Below are 24,129 nucleotides of genomic sequence, written 5' to 3'. Positions count from 1 at the left end.
TGTAACCTTATTCAACTGACGGTAATCAGTGCACAATCTCATGCTACCGTCCTTCTTCTTAACAAATATGACTGGTGCTCCCCACGGGGACACACTTGGCCGGATAAACTGCTTAGCCGAAAGCTCTTCAATATGTTTCTTTAACTCGGCTAATTCCGGTGGTGACATCCTATACGGAGCCAGAGAGATAGGCCCCACACCAGGCAATAGATCAATCGTGAACTCAATCTCTCTATGAGGCGGAAGTTGTGGAATTTCATCTGGAAACACATCCACAAACTCCCTCACCACGGAAATAGTGCCAATCTCCTCATGACTTCCGCCTACTAAACCCCCCACAAAGACATATCCCAATGCCCCGGCCCTCAAAGCCTTTCTAACCTGCAACACAGATAGATATGGGGAAGAACTAGTAGCAGAATCATCAGCATCAAGCACAATCCTTTTACCGCAGCAGTCTATCATAGCACAGTTCTTTGACAACCAGTCCATACCCAAGATAACTTGAAGGCTGATCATAGGTAAACAAATAAAATCCAGCACGTAATCTCGGCCTTCATATTTGAATTCGACATCTTTACACAACACGGATGTATAACACTCCTCTCCAGTAGCTGTAACCACTTTCATTGGAGGGCGAATGTCATACATTTGCAAATTTAGACCAACGGCCATAAAATCAGACATACAGGAGTGTGTAGCTCCTGAATCAAACAACACTTCAACATCCATATTATCAATGTAAATTGTACCTTTCACTAGATTCGGAGCCTTCTCCGATTGTTGACGGTCCATGGTATATACTCTACCAACCGTCTGAGACTCTAGCATAGGTGGAACAACAGAGACCGGAACAGTAGTAGCTTGAACTGCCATAGTCCTTGCTTCGTTCTGAGGACATTGCCTGGAGTAGTGACCAGATCTTCCACATTTAAAGCAAATCACCTCACCAGTAGCACATGGACCTCTATGCTCTTTGCCACATCCCTTGCACTTGGGAGGAGGTCCTCTATCAACAAAATTCTTCTGAGTACCGGGTTTTTTGAACAAGTCAAAGGGCTTATTCGCATTCAGCTTCTTGCCTTGCACCTTCCTGTTCTTCCAATAACCTGAACCCGTTGCTTTATGGGAACTAGGTGCCTGGGCCTCAGAAGACTTCTTGGTTTGGGACACCTTATACACTTCCTCCACCTTTCTACACTGGTTTACAAACCGACTGAACTCCCGGATGTCACAATTTGACATCTTCCGAGACATCTTCTCATTAAGACCCCATTGGAACTTGGAGGTCATTTCAGCCGGAGTGGGTAAGGCTCGCCCATAGTTGGCGTATTTCACCAACTCATTGAATTTTGAGAAGTATTGGTCAATAGACATCGACCCTTGCTTGAGATCGTTGTACTCATTCTGCTTTTGTTCCCTAGCCTCTCTAGGGAAGTAGTTATCCAAGAACAATGTCTCGAATAACCGCCATGTGATCTCCCGACCTTCAGCTTCTAATGGCTGCACGGTATTTGTCCACCAATCTTCTGCTTCCTCTTCCAGCATATAAACAGAGTAAGCCAACTTCATTGCGTCAGGGCACCTCATCACCCTGAATATTTTCTCCATCGCTTGGAGCCATTTTGCAGCCGCCATTGGCTCATAACCTCCCTTAAAAGAAGGAGGTTTATGCTTTCGGAAGGCCATTAATCTCCTTTCCTCCATTTCATGATCACCGACATTTTCAACTTGAGGTTGACGAACCTCAGTGTGATGACTCCGACTTCCGGAGTGATGGCTACCCTCACCCTCATTGTTACCCACTCCACCCTCTTCCTGTGAAGGAGGTGGAGAAGGCGTAGCAGTGTGAGGAGGAGGAGTGGGTTGCCGGTTCACGGGCCTAGGACCCCTCAACGTCCTCAGCTCAGTCATCATTGCGGCCATGGCAGTCCGCGAGTCTTCATTTGTTTTCATCAGATTTTCATTGGCTTGCCTGCTAGCAGCCAACTCCCTCTGAACGGCTGCAAGAGCTTCAGCCACGGGATCAGGCTGTACGCCCGTTGCCCCACGGCCACTTCTAGGCCTCACAAGAGCAGCCAAAACAGGTTCTGGCTGAGCATTGGTGTTTGATGGTCCGGGGTTGTTTCGGTTCCTCGTCATGTCACTACACATGTTACACAAAGAAGTGAGTTGATCAGGCCCACACTTAGTGATCACAAATGCAATAATCATCAAGAGTACTAAAACAACTATAAAGCATCAAACACTAAGCATACTTAACAATTTCCGACGAAACTGCTCTGATACCATAAAATGTAACACCCCGTTCTAGAACCGGTTTGTTAACATCGCATTATGATATTAAGCGCAGTTACAATCACATTGGCTCAATTAAAAATCCGGATAAATTTTTCTTTTTAAAACGACGCCGAATTTAAAATATCCAAATGCGTGATCATAACCATATTACCTTGCGGAACCAGATAAACCAAGCTTAACATCATGTTATTACTCCATTTCTAAACCATTAATTTACTTCTTGTTTATTTCAAAACTTCTACTATATTGTAGATCTCTTCGTTAGCTACGCGTGGGTTCAAACCGCGCTCAAATCGGAGCACTGTAGCCCAAGTTATGGGTTTTCTACGAAACGAGCGCGTGAATCCTGCTGATCCCGGCGCGACCGGCGCCAGCTGTGGCGCGGCGGGCGCCAACGAAACAGAAGCTCCCCATCGAAATGGCGCTGGAGGCGCCAAGGTTGGCGCCAGGTGCGCCAGCTGGTGATCCCGGCGCGATTTGCGCCAACTCCGGCGCGAATTGCGCCACGAAACAGAAGCTTTCGAGCAAAATGGCGTGATGTGCGCCAAGTTTGGCGCCAGATGCGCCAAAGCTCTGAAGGTTTCACCAATTCTTAGTATTTTACCTCTAACTAGAGTTATACATGTCCAATTCACACAATATTGGTCTCTATGGAAAGCTAAGAAAAATATCTACAACTTCTATACATACACCACCGTCCCAACCTATCATATAATTTCCTCTTCATAAATGGTTCTTAGTTCTTGCATAATACAAACACATCTAAAGGGACATGCATGCCCTTTTCCTCATGGCTTGTACTAAAATTTGGGCAGCTTAACCCTTGTTTTCTCAACAATTCCCAATTTAGAACTAGGTACCTAATAAGATTTCTCAGCCCAACCAATTCAATAACTCAATACATAAAAGCATGCATATCTGAATTTCAAGTGGCATCATTTACATTACATACCCATTACAAATCATGGAACTTAGCTTACAAAATACTATGATCATTCCCTTGGCTCTCATCAACAAAAGAGATGACCAAAGGCATGAGCATAGGCTAAGTCCATTCCAATATACAAATCATAAATCTAGCATTGCCTATTCATTTAATTCTATACATGTGAGCTACAAAACAACATGTACAATCTCAAAAGAAATGCCACATTTCATGCATAATCCAGATATGGCCACTTGCCACCAGAGGCTCCTGCAGCATCCTTACCTGAAAGGGGGTCCCCACAACACGGGGTGAGATATACGAATATATCCAGTAAACCAGGGGTCCTTGGAGCATCTCTCCACCCCACAGTTCCATATCAGTGTAATAGCAATAACAATAATAATGCAGTAAATACATATCTATGCAAAGTGCAATACATCTCCAGGAGAAATCCCTCGAGCTCTCGAGCTGTCCTAAGGAAACTCAGATGCAAATAGTCCTACTGGCCAGCTAACTACCAAGTATGATTTACGCATCGTCATGCCACATACCAACATAGGGAAACACCATCCTATGCCACACCAAATGCATACACATACGTATAACAAAGCATTACACTATTTCATTGCATTTATATACACTATAATCACCACTACCCTTTCAGGGCTTGGTGGAACAATCAAGGGAATTACACCCAAGGTCCGAAGGCTTACCTCAATGCTTCAGTCAACCTTTGTTCACCACCAACAGGTTCCACAGTCAGTCAATTACAATACTTCACTTCTCAAACAAAACCTACACAAGGTTTAATGCAATTAACACATATTGCATCCAATAACATCTCATAGCTATCAACCAAGCTATACAATTCATACCAAACATAAGCATGAACTCACCTATCCAATGGAGCTAATCAAGCTCCATAGCTTGCTCCAATGGTTGGTCTCTCAAGGTTGGCCCAAATGCCTCAATCCTAACACAACAAGGCACAATCAATACCCAACCAACCAAACCATGTCTTACACTACTAGAAAATCAATACTTCAAGCATAAATTTTCTAATACATGGAACAACAACTAAATGACCATCTAAACGCATTTCTACTGTTTATTTATCATCACTAGCAACATTTACAAAGGAACTTAACTTTAATCAAGCTCTAATTTACCCCACCATGCATACATCTTTCTCAATGAAACCCTAACATAGCCATCACCATAAAACTCATGGAAGGAATTGCATCAAGACATGAACTCACCTAGAAGACACCCAAGGAAGAGGTTCCAAGCATCACTTCAAGCAATGGACTCCTCCATGACACCCAATCATCAATGGGTCGAAATTTTGGGGGATGATATCTCACAACACAACACTCCCCACCAAGAACCAAGCTAGGATTAGTGATGAGGGAAAGATTTAGAGTGGTTTAGGCTTTTGAATCACTCCAATCGGTGGAGGATTGCTCTCCCTAGGGTTTCCCTCTCTCTTCTTCTCTCTCCCTTTCTCCTCCTTCTCCTCCTTCTTCTTTTCTGGCTCGACGGGTTTTTGGGGGGTTTGGGGTTCTTTTTGTTCTTTAGTCACTTAACATAGGTTAAGTGACTTTAGGCGGGTATTGGTTCGTCTATCTATTCAACTCCATTAATTACCAAACTTTACCCAAAAGTCTGGAATATTATTCTAGGAATATTTACAATTTTATTTTTATATTTTGGGCACTTTCGCCAGTACCCATTTATACCCCTTAATTTTCACTGAGTACACTTTTTAACTTCAAAGTGACTCAGATTCATTTAATTAAGCCTTATACTTAATTTTACTCATTAAAACATGCTTAATTATTTAATTACATGCAATTTGCTAATTAATTAGGTTAGGGCTATTATAATTCCTCCCCCCAAAAGTTCATTTTAGGTATAAAAGCAATAAATAGAGTAATCAAAATAATGTAGTATATGTCAATGCCATGTGTGCAATAATAAATTCTACTGCCCAGAAAATAATGTATGCATTATGCACGGAATTAACCATCTTGCAACATACCAAGTATAAGGAATTAACCGTCTTATACTAAGCATAAGGAATTAACTGTCTTATACTAAGCATAAGGAATTAACTGTCTTATGCTTCACACAACAACAAACGACCATAACATGCATTATATGAATTTCTAGTGCAATCACATACACCATATATAAAAACCACTACCCTTTCAGGGCATGATGGAACCAAAAAGGGATGAATTCCAAGGTTCGAAAGCTTACCTCGCGAAGCTCCACTAACAAGCTTACTTGCAATCCAAGAACGTTAATCACCTTTCAATTGTTGGCCTTTCAACACAATATCCCTAAGCTCAAACCTAGAGTAAGAACCAACACCATATAAGTTATATTTCAAGTGTTAAACATAAAACTTCAACACTTTAATAAACCCTCATATTTTCGAATATGATATTTAAGTTCGTTTAATCTCATTTCTTTTATGTCACAACATGACTTAACATACTTTCATGCCAATATATGCCAAAACACAAGTCAGAGCTAATTGTTCATAATTAACATATAAAGACTACACAATGTCATCTTTTCTAAGCCAAACCAATAACTTAGTTTATTCGACTATAACATGCCCAATATGCACTCCACATCATTAGAATCATATTGATTACATTTTCAACATGTTTTCCCATTGTAGGGTTGAATCATACCCTAGGGGTTCCATCAATTTTCCATGCTTACCAATGGTTATCAACTAGTTAATTTTACATTACATTATCCATGATTAGCAATTAGCATACTTATCAAATGAGACAACTTTCCACACCTATGTTTAAAGGCACGGCCAAACGGTAACTTAAAGGCTCACCATGGTTCAAATGACTTGTCAATTAACCTACTTACATAACCTACTCAATAAGTCATAAACATCACCTAAACCATGATCAAACACATTCTCAAATGATTTTTGCTTCAAAGGGCCGAAAATGCACCTATAGGGAGTCTATGGGATTTTATGCTTTCCATTGTTTATACTTGCATCCATGGTAAATTACATCAATCAATATACACTAACCATTATCAAAGCAAAGCTAACAAGCTTTCAACATGCCCTTTTTTCACTACATGGCCGAAAATGGTACAATAAGGTTCTTCCAAATTTTTACATGCTTTCAAGTTTAACTAATTAATCCATTCAACACCAACATATCTAAAGAGTCATAAGCATCATTGAAACAACATTGAACACATTTCAAGCATGCTTTCCTCTTCATGGTCGAAAATAGGTTAGGAAACTCATGCAAATTTACCAACTCCATATAGCCACTACATGGTTCAATCAACTATATAGTGATCAACGATCCATAATCCACATCTATTCAAAATTACACAACATTCCTACATACTCTTCCTTCACATGGCCAAAAATTAACAAGAGGGTTCTTGCAATTTTTTCCATGCTTTCTTGACTTCTAATTGATTTAGTCAACCCACAAATATCAATATACATATTTCATCATCAAAACATACTACCATTCATACTCTGTCAACATACAAAATTCCAACAATATTTTCATGAAAACCTAAGCTTAAATTCAAGGATTCAACCATTACAAATGGAGTTTCTTACCTTGGATAAGTCCTACACCAACCAAATGTTAATCTTCAAGCTTAAATCATAGAAAAACATCATTTTTTCTTCAGCCATGAACAGTACACGAAAATGGAAAGGAGAGGAGATCTCTTGATTCAATGCTTCCCAAAGAGAAAAGAGACTAAGGTTTTCTTCCTAAAGAGTTAAGCTACAATTTTGGTCCAAAGGGCTATGTGTTTTAATGGATGGACGATCAAGTTCAAGCTTCAAGTTTTTCTCTCATGGAAGTCTCTCACTCTCTCGGTTTAGGGCTGCACATACGAAGGGGAGAAGAAAACTTGTAGAAATATTTAAGAGAGACCCGTGTATCATTTTAAAGGACGTAAAATTGTGTCATTTTAAGAAAGAGAAAGAGATAGATAAAGGAGGAGAGAAAGTTGACAAAAAAAATAAATGTGTGGGTCCCATCTCTTTGTAAGAGTGAAAGAATATAAGTTGTGTCATTTAAAATGATAAACATTTTTCCTAATATTTAATGATCTAGTCATAAAAGGTGGTGTTTTGACATAGTCAAACTTTATAAGTTTTAGAATTTGCTAAGTATTCCTTGGAATTTAGGTGACGTTTGGTAGATGATAATTTTTTTTTTATCCGAAAATTTCAATTTTCAGAAATATAATTTTTACATTCAGTTTATGATAATATTCGAAAATTAAGAATTTAAAAAAATTCAATTTTCCGAAAATCCTAGAGAATACCGCGTACCAAACACATCCAGTCACTTAGCTTAGCTTCTATGATGAATCAACACTTGTAAATTATATTTTGAACCCAATATATAAATTCCCCGAATAATCTTATTATGACATCATAATTGAGTTTAGGCCAAGTTTTGCAAAATTATAATTTAGTTCCTAAACTTTATTATAATTGTACTTTGATTCCTATAATTTATCATAATTATATTTTTGATCCTAAATGATTTGCTTGATATGCATTGGACTTATTTTCATGATAATCTCATTTATCTCACTAAACCACAATTAATTCCATGATTAATTCGTAATTAGGCTGTTTACTAATGTGAGTTATTATAGATATAAGGTTGGTTCACTTATTATGATTTGTCACTTTAAGGTTTCATATGATCTTTGCACAATTCAGATTTAAACTTCAAAGTTATTTTGAACAAAAGAGTCCAATTAGGAGTTGTAATCAAATCGAATTAATCAAGTAATCGATATATCGGTGGAAAAAATAATAATTTATATCCTTATTGAATAAGATGACATATTAACACATTTTCTTATACAGATCTTATTACTAAATGAAGACTTTCAATATATAAATTTAGAGAAAAATATTTCTGCAATTAATGTAGATAAGTTATCTGCATTTACTTTTAAAATGATGTCGTTTTGGGATTGAAATATTAAAAAATTAATTTATAAAGACTATAATAACCCTGAAATAAATTAAAATTACAAAAATACCATGATTTCTGCCTCAAAACGACGTCGTATTGGGTTTACTACAGATAAGTTATATGCTGTAACTGCAAAAAAAATGAACCTATAAATTTATAATTCATTTTTCAAACTTTAAACTATTAATACATAGCAATTAAAAGATGAATATTCCTTTTACTTTTATCCTAGGATGAACGGACACTGACACGGGACACGACAAGACACGACACGCCGACACGTTAATTCTAAAAAATGGCATATTTTGACACGTTGGGACATGTTTTGATATTAAATAATATTTTTAATATATAATATTATTTATATTTAATAGATATAAGAGTCCATAATAAGTCATATAACCAATCAAATATTCAAATTTCATAACATAAATATAAACAAAAATAATTTTTCGTACCTTGTTAATTTTTCATGTCAAATTTCATAACAGAAAGCAATTGATTTATAAATGATTTTTTTGTTTTTAGTTAATAAAATAAAATTAAGACTTAAAAACAAAACGTGTTTGAGCGTTGATCACATGTCGAAAAAAGTTAACTGCGTGTAAAAAAACGTGTCAGAGCGTATCAGAGAGTTGACCACGTGTTCCAAAATATTGACCATGTGTCGGACGCGTGTCGGAGCGTGTCCGTCACACATAATTCACAAAAAAGAACGAGTCCATGTTTCAGAGCTTTTATCATGGCTAAACTACATTTTTGTTTAAAATTTATTAATTAATTAACCAATAACTTATTTTGACAAAAAAGTTGTTACCCGTTAACCTGATAAATGTTGATAATTAATATCGGGCTCTCTATCAACTAATGAACGGAAGTGTAACATTTGAATATAGAAATATTAAAAATGATGAGTTACAAACAAAAATTTGTTCAAATAATACGAAGTTAGTTGTTATGAGCAAGTAGGGTGTTAAACAAGCCAGGGGCCTTTGGCTTGGCTCGTGAAGGCCTGAGCTTACATGTCTAAAATTTATTGTTGGACCCAGGCTTGGACTTGTATAAAAGCTCGTTTAATAAAAAGACCTCATGCTCCAATTCAAAAGCTCGGTCTTAGAGCCTCTCAGGCTTGCCAAATATTTTTTTTTAATTTTTTATACTACTTGTGATAGCCCTCTCTCTCTTCTCAATTTATTTCATCCCATTTTATTAATTAAACAGACTTTATAAATGATTTTATTTTATATTATTCTATTTGGATATATATTAAATTTATGAATATTTATGGAATTACTAGTGCTGTTGATTGTATATTTTGTTTGGATAATTATTATTGTCTTATTTTTTTTAAACAGGCTAACAGGCTAAACAAGACTTTTATTTTTTGTAAATGAGCCAGGCCACAGGCTGATATTATATTCGTAACAGGTAACAGACTAAGGCCAGTTTGACACATTTGATCACAGGCTCGGCCCGTTAAGACCAAAGCTCGGCTCGACTCGGCTCGTTAACACCCCTGTGAGCAAGCAAGCACCGACACGCGTTTGATATTTGGGGACACCGGTCAACTTTTCGACACATTTTTTCGACACGCAGTCAACTTTTTTCGACACGCGGTCAATGCTCAGACACTTTTTTTTTTAATCTTAGTTTTATTTTATTAACTAAATATAAAAAAATTAATTTATAAATTAATTTTTTTCTATTATGAAATTTGACATAAAAAATTAACAAAGTCGAAAAATTATTTTTATTTTTATTTATGTTATGAAATTTAAATATTTGATTAGTTATATGACTTATTATGGACTGTCATATGTATTAAATATAAATTATATTATATATATTAAAAAATTTATTTAATATCAAAACGTGTCCCGACGTGTCAAAATATGATATTTTTTAGAATTAACGTGTCGGCGTGTCGTGTCTCGTGTCCCTGTCGGTGCAGGCTATGAGTTTGACAGCGATTAATTTGAATGAATTGGGGAATCGATAAATGGGTGGATATATAAAAAAGAAAAAAAATTAATGAATTGACAAAGACAATTATATTGGGTGTATAATGTGTGAAATAAAAACAGGAAAAATAAAGCGATAATAATTCATAACTACCATAAACGAAAATAATTCTTAACTGCCGTTGTTGTTCTGGAATAGAATAGATATATAGCAACATCAGCCCATGATGACAAGAAATTAGAACTAATAATTAGGTAAATGCCACCTCAAATACATACATGATATGGTTGAAACTTATTTCTTTTCTCCTATATTTGGATTGTTTCTCTCATCAAACATACAAACGCGACAACATTTAAGTCAAAAGAAAAAAAGGAAAAACCACGACAATCATACAAAAAAAAAAAATTGAATCAGAGGGAAGAAAATATGGATTCTGGGGTGAAATGTTTTGTAGTATCGCCCAGTAATAGTCAGTTCTGGCAAACTGAAAACATCCTAAATTCAAAGCTCGCCATTCTCTCCGTCCAAATTGGATACGTCGTATTGTTTTCTCGTCTCTTCTACTTTATCTTAAAACCCCTCCATCAACCTCGTCTTATTGCAGATATCTGTGTAAGTATATATATGTAAATGTACAACTTGATTTGTTTAAAGTACAATTTTTTTTTAATTTTTTTTTTTCTAATTTGTCATTCTAATAATTTGTGGGGGTATTCTAAATTTTAAATATGTAGGCGGGTTTCTTACTTAGGGCAACATTACTAGCGGGATTCCCACAAATTTATAAATTCATATATCCAATGAATGGGGTCTTTAATGTGGAAGTCCTGTGTACCATTGGTATCATTTTCTATGCATTCCTCAGTGGTTTGGAGATGAACTTAAATACCATTCTACACGTACAAAAAAAGGCTGCAAGCATAGCCGTTGCCGGGATAATCTTTCCCATGGTTATGGCACCAGGTTTATATGCTCTATATCGAAAATTTCATGTCATTAGTGATCTATATAGCCTTGAAGGAAGTACAGTTCAAGCCTATCTATTTTGGACTTTAGTTCTCACGGTTACAGGTTTTCCAGTCATTGCACACACCCTTTCTGAGCTCAAACTCCTTTATACTGGTCTTGGCAAAGCCGCTTTAATAGCTGGCATGATTAGTGATACTTATAGTTGGATTCTATTCACATTATTGGTTCCATTCACAATTAATGGTCCTAGAGCCATCTACTCAGTGCTAAGTACCATGTTATTCATTGTTTTTCTCGTCTTTGTATTACGTCCTATCATTGTAAGGTTTATTGATCGCAAGACAGATAAGGATGAATGGGATTATGATCAATTACTGTTTGTGATCATGGGGGTTGTAGCTTGTTCATATATTACTGATATTCTTGGCACACATGGCATTGTTGGAGGTTTTGTGTTTGGATTAATTTTACCTCATGGTAGATTTGCGGACTTGGTGATTTCAGTTGCTGATGATTTTGGTGGTGGGTTTCTAGCACCACTCTTCTTTGCTGGTAGTGGATTGAGATTAGGGTTGCCAATCATTATTAACCAGGCGAATTGGCCAATGACACTGCTTATCGTGCTCTTGTTATGTGTCCCAAAGATTCTAAGCACTTTATTTGTCACTTCTTTCTTTGGTATGCGCACTCGAGATGGTTTAGCACTTGGATTACTTCAGAATACAAAGGGCGCAATTGCACTCATAATGCTAAACATTTCTTGGGATAGAAAGGTATTGATTTATTTATTTGAATCATGGCATTTAACTTACCTAAATTCTTTAATATATTACTCAATTAAACAACAGCAATTAATTTAATCTATGTAATCTTTTAACTTGTTATCGCAGATTGTTTCTGTACCAACCTTTACTGTTCTTCTCTCTGGTGTTCTTCTCATGACTGTAATAGTGTCTCCCGTCATCGATCTCGTCTTCAAGCCAAGAAAGAGATTTGAGCAGAACAAGTTAAAGACTGTACAAAAGCTAAGAGCAGATTCAGAGCTCCGAATTATGGCATGCGTCCACAATACCCGCCATGCCTCTGGCATGGTCAAAATCATTGAATCTTTTAATACCACCAGAGTTTCACCAATACATGTTGTTGCCCTTTACCTTGTTGAACTTACAGGACGTGGTGCTGCCCTTGTCGCTGCCCATATGCACAAGATTAGTAGCCATCCCGGAGAACAGAATCTGACCAGAACACAGGCAGAGTTAGAAAGCATCACCAATACCTTTGAAGCATTTGGACAGTCATATGATGCTGTGAGAGTCGAGACCTCAAATGTTGTGTCAGACTATGCAACCATTCATGAGGACATATACAATGCAGCAAATGAGATAGGCACAAGCTTAATTGTTCTTCCATTTCACAAACATCAAACTTCAGAAGGTGCGCTTGAAACAACCAATGTATTGTACAAAGATATAAACCAAAATGTAATGCAAGGTGCACCTTGTTCTGTGGGAATCTTTGTTGATCGTGATCTTGGGTCAGTGTCCAAAATGAACATGCGGGTTATTATGATCTTTGTTGGAGGGCCTGACGATCGTGAAGCCTTAGCTGTTACATGGAGGATGGCAGGGCATACAGGAATCAAACTATCAGTGGTTCGGATTCTTTTGTTTGATGAAGTTGCAGAAGTAGACACTTCAGTTCAAGATGATGCAAGAGGGATGTTATCTTCTGTAATGGATAATGAGAAGCAGAAGGAGGTGGATGATAAGTATATAAATTCATTCAGACTTAAGGCAGTGAACAATGATGATTCTATATCCTACTCAGAGTTTGATGCACATACCGGTGAAGATATTCCAAAAATTCTCAACGAGCTAGAAAAAACTGGCTGCGATTTATACATAGTTGGACAAGGGAATTGTAGGAACTCTAAGGTCTTGTCAAGATTATTGGAATGGTGTGATTGCTTAGAACTTGGACTTATAGGGGATATGTTGGCATCAACCACTTTTGGTTCACGCTCATCTTTGCTAGTTGTGCAACAATATGGGTATGGAGGCATGGTTTTTGGAAAGCAAGAAAACCACAAGGCCACTAATAATGAGGGCTTTAAGCAGCTTGTTGTGAAGACTGAATGAGGATTTTAAGTCACCACTGCATGTGAGAAAGACAAAGTTAAGCTATGTGGAGAGGGATGTGTATGAGTTCATTTCGCATGTGAACTTTCTCAAGAGATATATAAAACTATTAATGTAGCCTCATCCAACAGTTTAAGCTTTTGAGTTGAAATGATTCTTTACATGGTATCAGAGCCTTGATATCACGAGTTCAATCCTCACCACCCCTCACTTTCTTTTGTGAAATTTCTTAGCACAGGTAGATGAGCTTGTGCACCATCCAATTTTCATGCCCAATGAGCTCTCTTGTGAAAGGACGAGTTAGAGATATATAACACCACTACTGTAACCTTACCCAACATCTTAAACTTTTGGTTGCAATGGTTATTTCCAAACTTAAAACAAAGGATCCCCTCTCCATGCAAGCTATTTAGGAAAGCTAATGGGTTAACTTCAAGTTTATATGATTTTGTCGAAAAATTTGATTTATTCATTTTTTATTTTTTGGATTCATTCCCGCCTGATCATAACATGGTTAATTGTAACATCCCAAGAGCTGGCAAGGGCAGGGAGTAATCGCCGGTGCGAAAGGGCACGAACAATGAGCGGCTCATGCCAAATCTTGCAGCTTGGGGGTTCATGAATGAATCGAATCAACACCCGAAAGAGAGGGATTCCAGAGACTGTGCTGGTATGGGACGGTACAGTTAGGAACGACTTATAAGAATTAATTGGTACTACCTATACTAACAAGATGCATCTACTTTTCGGTAACCCGGATCGGAAGAACTCCACAGTTAAGCGTGCTTGACTTGGAGCAATTCTGAGATGAGTCACTTCCTGGGAAGTTTTTCCGGGAAGTGTGCGAGTGAGGACAAAGCACACTGAAAAGTTTCGTGTTAGTGTGTGGGGACAGTCATTGATTCTTGCAAGTGACCGGACGTTACATTAATGCTCAGGCCAAAATTAAGTAAAATGTGTAAATATAGACTTTGTGCATTTTAAAGTCATAAAATTTGAATAACACTTTATGTTAGTCCTAAAAAAAAAATATGATTTATCATTTTAGTTCTTTTAAAGTAAATTCTATTAATTATTCCTTAATATCTGTAATTTTCCATACTCTGTTTATTTAGATTTAACTTTTACATCTTTTCTATAATGTTAAAAGATTATATATGTTAAACTAAGACAAATAGCGTAAAACGATATTATTTTCGAATTTTACACTTTTCTTTGAACTTTTGTGTATGTATAATATTCTATTCTGTTTTAGAGTATATCCAAATAAATACAACCAAATGATGGGCTCCAATTCTTAATTGCAAATTGGTTAAAGCTTATGAATGTAATGTCGTGAATATAAGATGAGGTGGTGCCGCATTTCCTAAGCTACATGATAAGAATAAGTTTATGATCCAAATTTTAGTACTTGAAATCGAAAATAGAGGGACGAAATTGGTTCCGCGCGCGTTGTTCCACAAGCAAGCCATGTTTACCAGAGAACATACTATAAAGTTATTTCACACGTGTTTGCTTTTATGAAATGCATTTTGCTCTAACTGGCTAAGTTAGATATTTTATTTGAGAAAAAAAATTAGATAAATAGATGTTATAAAATATAATTAATATATCATAAATAACGGGCTACATTACATAAAATGAACCTGCATATTGATTTATTTTTTTTATTTTCAAAAAACTCACCGTGGATTTTGAATTGATCAAACAATTAATTAACTCCCTCGCAATATAAAATTACAACAATTATTATTCCTGAGAGAGGATCCAAATTCTGTTCCAAATGGTTTTTCTGTTCGGCTCAAACGCCATCTCCAGAAGACTACAGTGTATTCATGCACTGGCACATTTGATTTTGATTATTAGTTGATTTTGTTAAATCCGTTTCGATGGTATCCAAATTTCTTGGAGGGATGAAGTGATATATTATTATCTGTTAATTATTTTTTATAATTCTGAGGATCGCGAATGTATGTTTGAAGGTCAACGATTAATATAGGATCTTGGTACTCACGGTGGTTTATGGAAGAGACGCCGCAAAGCGGCCGAATGTGTGGGTTATGTTCAATATGATTGAGAAGATGTATCTAATGCATGGGAGTCAACCTCTCCAATCTAATATGGATTGATGGTTTTATCCTAGTGTGTTATTAATGTTGTTATTAGTAGATAGGATTAACCCTTTCTTTCGCTAATGTATGGTTTAAATCTCCATGTTTGGGAAAAGGAATATTTGCAAAGCTTAATTAATTGGGTTGGCTACATATTCTGATCTCACATTGAAATAATGCATAGATTAAATGTCAATATTTGGGAAAAGGAATATTTGCAAAGCTCCATATATTAAACATTTCCTAATTAAACAAGGAACAATCTAAAGCATGAAAGAAATATCCATTGGTCATCTATAAATATACACTGCAAAAAAAAAAATGTTATTTAGCCACGTTTAAAAATGTGACAAACATTGATAAAAAATGTGAAAAACAAACTTTACCATATTTTGATTAAATGTGGCTAGAAGTGGTGTTGCAATAATTTAACCTCATTATTTTATTCACTTTGTCACATTTTGACTGAGCGTGGTAGCCTTATTTTAGCCATAATTAATGTTAATTTAATCATTTTATAAATGTGGCTAAAATGTATAGTTTGCCACAATTAAAAAATGTGGTTAATTATGTCTGAAAAAAATTTAGCCACATTAATGAGTGTGGATAAATATATGAAATTCTTTTTTAAATTAAAAATATTTTAGATTTAATAAATATTACATCTATAAAGAAAATAATATTAAAAATAGCTCAACTGCAAAATAGTGAACACGGTAAAACGTGAACCAAACTCCAAACTCTATATCCAATTTTAGAGAAGCAAGTCTTTTTATTGATATCATTGAAGAATTTGTACAAGACATTAAGTTTTAAGTTCATACGAGCTAATCAAATTTTCTACTAATATTGCATAAGGGAAATAATTGCCAAACAAAACTATTAAGAAGTTTGCCATGGAATGTGTATACAAAAAATCATCTTTTGTGTAATTATGTGCATCCTAGTTCTTTAAAGTGTTATCTACTCTATCACACCTGCACACACAAAAAAAAAATAGCTTGATGATAAGAAAGAAATGAAACACAATTAATATTGCACGGTGTTATAAGAAATGAAACAGTTCACACTGGTGTTATAGATCAATGGGTCAAATTAAGTAGCAAAAAAACTAAATGGACATAAATCAACTCACATAACAGAGTAAGGGAAATTTCTCATTTTATCTATAAATAACATTAATAAATGGTGCATTTAAGCAGTGAACAAATCATTATCTGCAATAAAGTATATCATAATATGCAAGGATCCAACATTTATGATCAATTTATCGTATTATATCAGATATACATAAGGTTAAATGTAATCAATTGTAACAAAGAAGGTAAAACATTTTGATTGAAAGTAGCTAACTCACTTCCAAATTTATCTAGTAAAAATTTGTGAAGACAAACCAATTGCTTTTAAGTTTGCACAAGCTACTCTTTGGTCTCTTCATATCCTACATTTATCTCTTTATATCCATCCAGCTTTATTTCCAAAGATTTTACATGTTTCTTTAAGTCTTCAACACATTGTTGACTTGAGATACCAAAATTGACAAAACCAATAGACCGTCTAGGCATTCCAAAAACATTGGAAGGGCAAAGACTAGTGCCTAAGCCATGCACCTGACCTTAAGGCTCAGCTCCATATACTTTTTCAATAGCATCATCAGGATAAGTAATACCTTTGATGCAACACCTAAAGAGGCAGCACGCTCTTGATCTAGAGATAGGTGCTCTGTGTAACATCTCCGTCTCGAGCCGGTTCAATTAACATACATACGATACTAAACAGAAACTGCGAAAGACTTAACTTACGAAAATACGAGCTAACTTTTTCTTTGTCTTTAATCCTTTTTCACATGATATATCACATTGCATACTTCTCCTAGTTAATTCTTATTTGACAAAGACGAAAATCGAACAGAGTAACCTCTGTAAATCGGACAACTGAGGATTTGCAAATCTCACTCTCAAGGTATCCTGATAAACAGTTTACCACTAGACCACACATTGGGATTCAAACTTGAGTTCCTTTGTTTGAGGATCGGAAGGATTACCACTAGACTACTTTTATTTGTTGGACATAATGTTCATAATTTAATATTTATTATATATTATTTTGAAATCCGACTGAACAACTGGCCCAGTGACGAGATACTTCAACCGAGTCAATGACTGGTCCTAGTTTTAAAACATTGGTCATGACTTATTTTCTCTCTCATCATTAGGAATATTTCTTACCCATATATACTCATTTTCACCTAATGAAGAAGCATATGCCCTCTACATATTCAGCCTTTCTCAGTCATCTCTGAGATATACATATAGTGACTCTCTCGAGAGTTTCAATCCATATCATTGTCTCTAAGAGCACCTCCACACAAAATACTTCATTTTTTTTTTGAGGGATACGGACCTAAATTCTACATTAATAGTTCAAAACCTATGTCGATTAGAGTTAAAGCAATTGTAATTTAACGTGTACTAAGTAGTTAATTAACTAGTTTAAGAAAAAAAAGTTATCAATCCATTAACCAGATAAATGTTGATAATCAATAATTGACTCTTTATAATCTAATAATGGAATATGAAAGATAACGGGTTGACAAATGACAGTAATTGGTAACAGCCATTTTGTTGCGCTAGAAGGGATATATATCAACATAAGCCAGGAATAGGAAATTAGAACTAATAATAAGTCAAATGCCACCTCAAATACATACACATGGTTGCAACTTATTGTTAAATGCCACCTCAAATACATACACATGATTGCAACTTATTGTTTTCTCTTATATTTAGATTGTTTCTTAGAAGAATTGGGCAAAGACCAAATCTAGGCCACTTGAATAGAGACCCTTTCTTCGTAAGAAAAAAAAGAATATAACATTTATAAAGAGAAACAACTAATAAAAATTGAATCAGAGGGAAGAAAATATGGGGGGTTTTCAGCCGCCGCCAGTATGTTATGAAGTATCCGAGCCTAGTCCTGCTCAATTCTGGCAAACTGAAAACGTTCTGAATTCCAAGCTCCCCATGCTCGCTATTCAAATTGCTTACACCGTATTGGTGTCTCGTATTTTCTTCTTTCTCTTAAAACCCCTCCATCAACCTCGTCTTATTTCACATATCTCCGTAAGTATATATATAAATTAAATGTACTAGTTGAATTTAAGAAAAATTGTTTCTCCTGTAATAAAGTTAAAGTTATCTCCAGTAATAAATTCTTTTGGGAAAATTAATGAAGGATAGTATAAAAAAAAATTATTGTATCTTTGTTATATGAATTTCAACAAAATATTCTTGATTAATTCTCCTTAAAATGACAAGAAACGATAAACCCTTACGATAAATAATCACGAAATTTTTTTAATTTTGTCATTCTAATAATTTATGGTTATCTTAAATTTAAACATGTAGGTTGGCTTTCTACTGAGTCAACATTTACTTGGAAGATTCCCATCTGTTTTCAATCTCCTTTATCCGGTACATGGAATCCTTAATGTCGAAGTGTTGTGTAACATTGGTGTCATCTACTATTCATTCCTCAGTGGTTTGGACATGAACTTAGATACCATTCTATACGTAAAAAAGAAGGCTGCAAGCATCGCCGTTGCTGGGATCATCTTTCCCACAGTGATGGCACCGGTCTTCTATGCTCTCCATCGAAAATTTTATGTCGGCACTGGTATATATAGCCTTGAAGATAGTACATATAATGCTTATTTACTTTGGACTTTAGTTCTCACGGTTACAGGTTTTCCAGTACTTGCTCACACCCTTTCTGAGCTCAAGCTCCTTTATACTGGTCTTGGCAAAGCTGCTTTAACAGCTGCCATGATTGGTGACACTTATAGTTGGATTCTTTTCACATTGTTGGTTCCATTTTCAATTATTGGTCAAAGAGCCATCTACTCAGTGCTCAGCACCATGTTATTCATTGTTTTCTGCATCATTGTGTTACGTCCTACGGTTGTAAGGTTTATTGATCGCAAGACAGATAAGGATGAATGGGATTATGATCAATTACTCTTTGTGGTGATGGGGGTTTTCGCTTGTTCATATATTACTGATATTCTTGGCACACATGGCATTGTTGGGGCCTTTGTGTTTGGATTAATTTTACCTCATGGCAGATTTGCCGACTTGGTGATGTCAATTTCAGATGATTTTGCAGGCGGTTTTCTGGCACCGCTCTTCTTTGGTGGCAGTGGAATGAGACTTGGGGGGTTGCCTATGATTTTTTACCAGGCGAATTGGCCATTGACACTTCTGGTAGTGCTCTTTTTATGTGTCCCAAAGATTCTAAGCACTTTATTTGCAACTTCTTTCTTTGGTATGCGCACTCGAGATGGTTTAGCACTTGGATTGCTTCAGAATACAAAGGGCGCCATGGCGCTCATAATGCTAAACATTGCTTGGGATAGATCGGTATTGATCTATTTGAAACATCATATTAGTCAAGTTCTGTAATTATTTACACAATAGCAATTTGATTTATAAGTTCTTGTAATGTGTTATTGCAGATAATTTCTCCACCAACCTATTGTGTTATTGCATCTGGTGTTCTTCTTATGACTGTAGTGGTGTCTCCCATCATTGATATCATCTACAAGCCAAGAAAGAGATTTGAGCAAATCAAGCTAAGGACTATACAAAAGCTAAGAATTGATGCAGAGCTTCGAGTTTTGGCATGTGTCCACAATACTCGCCACGCCACCGGCATGATCAGAATCGTTGAATCTTTTAATGCTACAAGACTTTCCCCAATATATGTCTGTGCCTTGCAACTTGTTGAACTTACCGAGCGTGGTGCTGCCCTTTTTCCTGCTTACATGCAAAAGTCTAGTGGCCAATCCGGAGCACAAAATCTGTCCAGAACACAGGCAGAGTTAGAAAGCATCACCAATACCTTTGCAGCATTTGGACAGTCATATGATGCTGTGAGAGTTGAGACCTCAAATGTTGTGTCAGACTATGCAACGATTCATGAGGACATATACAACTCATCAAAAGAGAAAGGGACAAGCTTAATTCTTCTTCCATTCCACAAACATTTAAGTTCAGTAGGTATGCTTGAAACAACAAGTATTGTATACAAAGATATAAACCAAAAAGTAATGCAAGGTGCACCTTGTTCTGTGGGAATCTTTGTTGATCGTGATCTTGGGTCAGTGTCAAAAAAGAAGTTGCATATACTTATGATCTTTGTTGGAGGGCCTGACGATCGTGAAGCCTTAGCTATTGCATGGAGGATGACAGGGCATCCAGGAATCAAACTATCAGTTGTTCGGATTCTTTTGTTTGATGATGCTGCAGAAATAGACACTTCATTTCGCGAAGAAGCGAAAGAGATATTACTTGCTGTAATGGATAGGGATAAACAAAAAGAGTTAGATGATGAGTACATAAGTGGATTTAGACTTAGAGCAGTGCCCAATGAGGATTCTATATCCTACTCAGAGATTGATGTTCATAGTGGTGAAGATATTCCTGTCGTCCTCCGAGAGCTAGAAAAAATTGGCTGCGATTTATACATAGTTGGACAAGGGAATTGTAGGAACTCTCATGTCTTCTCAAATTTATTGGAATGGTCTGATTGCTCAGAACTTGGAGTTATAGGAGATATTTTGGCGTCAAACTATTTTGGTTCGCGGTCATCATTGTTAGTTGTGCAACAATATGGGTACGGAGGAATGGATTTTGGAAAGCGTCACAATCACATGGCCACTGATAATGATGGCTTTGGGACGCCTATCGTTTAGACAAAATAAGGGCTTTAAGTCACCAAAACATTGTTAGAAATACACGAGTTAAGCTATTTTATTTTAAGGATAGGATCCGTTTACAAACTTTTTTTTGCAAATTACACTAAGTACGACCGGTCGTACACTGCATGATTAAAGTATGACCGATCGTACTTAGTGTAGTTTGTAAGAGTTTGTAAACAAAAAAATTTGTAAATATAACCTGCTCCTTTATTTTATTAGTAGAATGAAAATTTTAGATTAGTGAAATACCACCAACTTTGTCTAGCATTTATGGTGGGATTACATATCCTTTATGGGATAAATATGAATCATGTTGCAGGTACAAAATTAGTGTCATTCAACTAGTACAGACAAGATAAAATCATTGAATATTGTGCCTCTTCAACTTTTTTTATTATTATTTAACTTGTCTTTTCTTTGTAGGGACAAAAAATTTAATCCTCTCACGTGATGAATCCAAAGCCCATCCTTTATTGGAAGAAACATGGGAATCGAACTCAAGCCATAAGTAATATACCATTTGTTTCAGCCCTCAATAACATTGAGTTATGCTTTTAATGCATTTTTCTGGAACAATGACCAATGTACCACACATTGGTCACGTTTTTACCAGTATGCCACGCAAACAGTAATATTTGTCAAAATGCCATATGTCCGAGTTTGCTACAGCAGGCAACGAACTCGGTTTGCTGATGTAGCATGTTTCTGGTGGCCACTTAGTTCGCTACTAGATGTAGCGAATTAAATGACAATTAATACCCCACATGTGGCAGTGTTATAGAAGTTTGCTAGAGGTGATAGCGAACTAAGTAAAATTAGCTATGTGTTTGACACACATAAATTCGCTACACTAAGTAGCGAACTATGTACAACCTTGGACATTTGAAAAATGCAGTTCATTGGTACAATAATTGCTGTATGGTAATTATTGTTGTTTAGAAAGTTGTGTCCTGAGTGTCAGAAATATAGGTCTCACATTTTCACCTTCTATTTATATATATTTTTAAGTAACATTTTCACAATATTCAAGGTTGTTTACAGGTTGCACATAGTTCGCTACTTAGCGTAGCGAACTTGTGTATGCCAGACACATATTTTATGGTTATTTTTACTTAGTTCGCTATTACCCTTAGCGAACTTGTATGACACTGTTATATATTCTGATTTTGTCAGAGCAGAGGGGTATTAATTGTCACCTAGTTCGTTATACCCATTAGCGAACTAGTTGGCCACCAGAAACACGCCACATCAGCAAACCAAGTTCGCTGCCTGCTGCAGCGAACTTGGACATGTGGCATTTGGGCAAATATTACTGTTCGCATGGCATACTGATAAAAAAGTTACCAATGGGTGGTACATTGGTTGTTGTTCCCATTTTTCTTCGTGTAAAAATAGTGGACGTATAGTGGGAAAACCATGAAATGTTAAGGTCAATGCTATTACAAGAAGATAGATGTATATGAGTTCATTGGGCCAGTGAATACCCAAGCATATGAAGCAAGAATCTCACGGTTTGTAAGCTTAATAAAATGTAACGCCCGGTCACTTAAAGAATTAATGATTATCCCCACACACTAACACGAGACTTTTCAGTGTGCTTTTATCCTCACTCACACGCTTCCTGGGAAAACTTCCTAGGAGGTCACCAATCCCAGAATTACTGCAAGTGAAGCATGCTTAACTATGGAGTTCTTTAGTTCCGGACTACCGAAAAGTAGATGCATCTTATCAATATAGGTAATACAAATTAATTCTTATAAGCTATCCCAAGATGTGCAGTCTCATACCTGCACAGTCTTTGGAATCTCTCTCTTTCGGGTGTCGATTCGATTCATTCATGTAATCCCCCGCTGGAAGCCTGTCAGGAGCTGCTCCTTGTCTATGTCCTTTCGCACCTGCAATCACTTCCCGCCCTTGTCAGCGCCCGGGATGTTACATGCGCACCAACTTCCGCCTGGTTCGTCCTCGAACCACACCGTACTGGGAGAGAGACCCTGCTCTGATACCACTTGTAACGCCCGGCCGCTTCAAGAATCAATGACTATCCCCACACACTAATACGAGACTTTTCAGTGTGCTTTTATCCTCACTCACACACTTCCTGGGAAAACTTTCCAGAAGGTCACCCATCCCAGAATTACTGCAAGTCAAGCACGCCTAACTATGGAGTTCTTCCGTTCTAAGCTACCGAAAAGTAGATGCATCTTGTTAGTATAGGTCTCAGAAGCACGGACACACGAAATTTTTTACAAAATGTGTGTCAGACACCGACACGCTCCGACACGCAGTCAATATTTTGGGACACGCGATCAACGTTCTAACACATGGTCAACGCTCCAACACGCATCCGACAAATTTTTTTTTTAGGTCTAAATTTTATTTTATTAACTAAATATGAAAAATAATTTATAAATTAATTTTTTTTTGTTATGCAATTTGACATGAAAAATTAACAAGATATGAAAAATTAACAAGATATGAAAAATTATTTTTATTTATATTTATGTTATGAAATTTGAATATTTGATTGGTTATATGACTTATTATGGGTTGTTATATGTATTTAATATAAATTGTATTATATATATTAAAAATATTATTTAATAGTCATTTTATGACAATTTTTAGAATTAACGTGTCGGCATGTCGTATTGTGTCGTATCGTGTCGTATCCCGTGTCAGTGTCGGTGCAACATAGGTATAGGTAGTACCAATTAATTCTTATAAGCTATCCCAAACTGTACAGTCTCATACCGGCACAGTCTTTGGAGGGACAATGACCATATTGCCACATTTTAGGCAAAATTTACCGGATTGCCACGCTAGGAAAAAAAATTGTCAAAATGCCACGTCACATTCTCGCTACGCCACCCAACGAGAATGGACTGGACACGTGGCAGCGCCTGCATGGTCAACCATTCTAGCTGAGCAGCCAAGTATGGCG

At 36.3% G+C, this 24,129-nt stretch overlaps 2 protein-coding genes across 2 annotated transcripts; both read left to right on the top strand.

Moving 5' to 3' along the window:
• The first annotated feature begins 10,635 nt into the window (after window positions 1-10,635).
• On the top strand, window positions 10,636-13,316 carry LOC133317998 (cation/H(+) antiporter 15-like). Its single transcript, XM_061519920.1, has 3 exons — window positions 10,636-10,821; window positions 10,944-11,951; window positions 12,069-13,316. Exons 1-3 carry the CDS (start codon window positions 10,636-10,638, stop codon window positions 13,314-13,316), a joined length of 2,442 nt encoding a protein of 813 aa, XP_061375904.1.
• Window positions 13,317-18,351: 5,035 nt separating this feature from the next.
• LOC133317997 (cation/H(+) antiporter 15-like) lies at window positions 18,352-21,179 on the top strand. Its single transcript, XM_061519919.1, has 3 exons — window positions 18,352-18,549; window positions 18,835-19,845; window positions 19,941-21,179. Exons 1-3 carry the CDS (start codon window positions 18,352-18,354, stop codon window positions 21,177-21,179), a joined length of 2,448 nt encoding a protein of 815 aa, XP_061375903.1.
• The last annotated feature ends 2,950 nt before the right edge of the window (window positions 21,180-24,129 follow it).

Source organism: Gastrolobium bilobum, unplaced genomic scaffold (assembly GCF_033153095.1).
Source record: "Gastrolobium bilobum isolate Gb01-03AN ecotype WA unplaced genomic scaffold, APGP_CSIRO_Gbil_v1 utg26319, whole genome shotgun sequence".
In the NCBI taxonomy this organism is placed as follows: domain Eukaryota; kingdom Viridiplantae; phylum Streptophyta; class Magnoliopsida; order Fabales; family Fabaceae; genus Gastrolobium; species Gastrolobium bilobum.
This window is presented reverse-complemented; position numbering and strand designations above follow the sequence as displayed.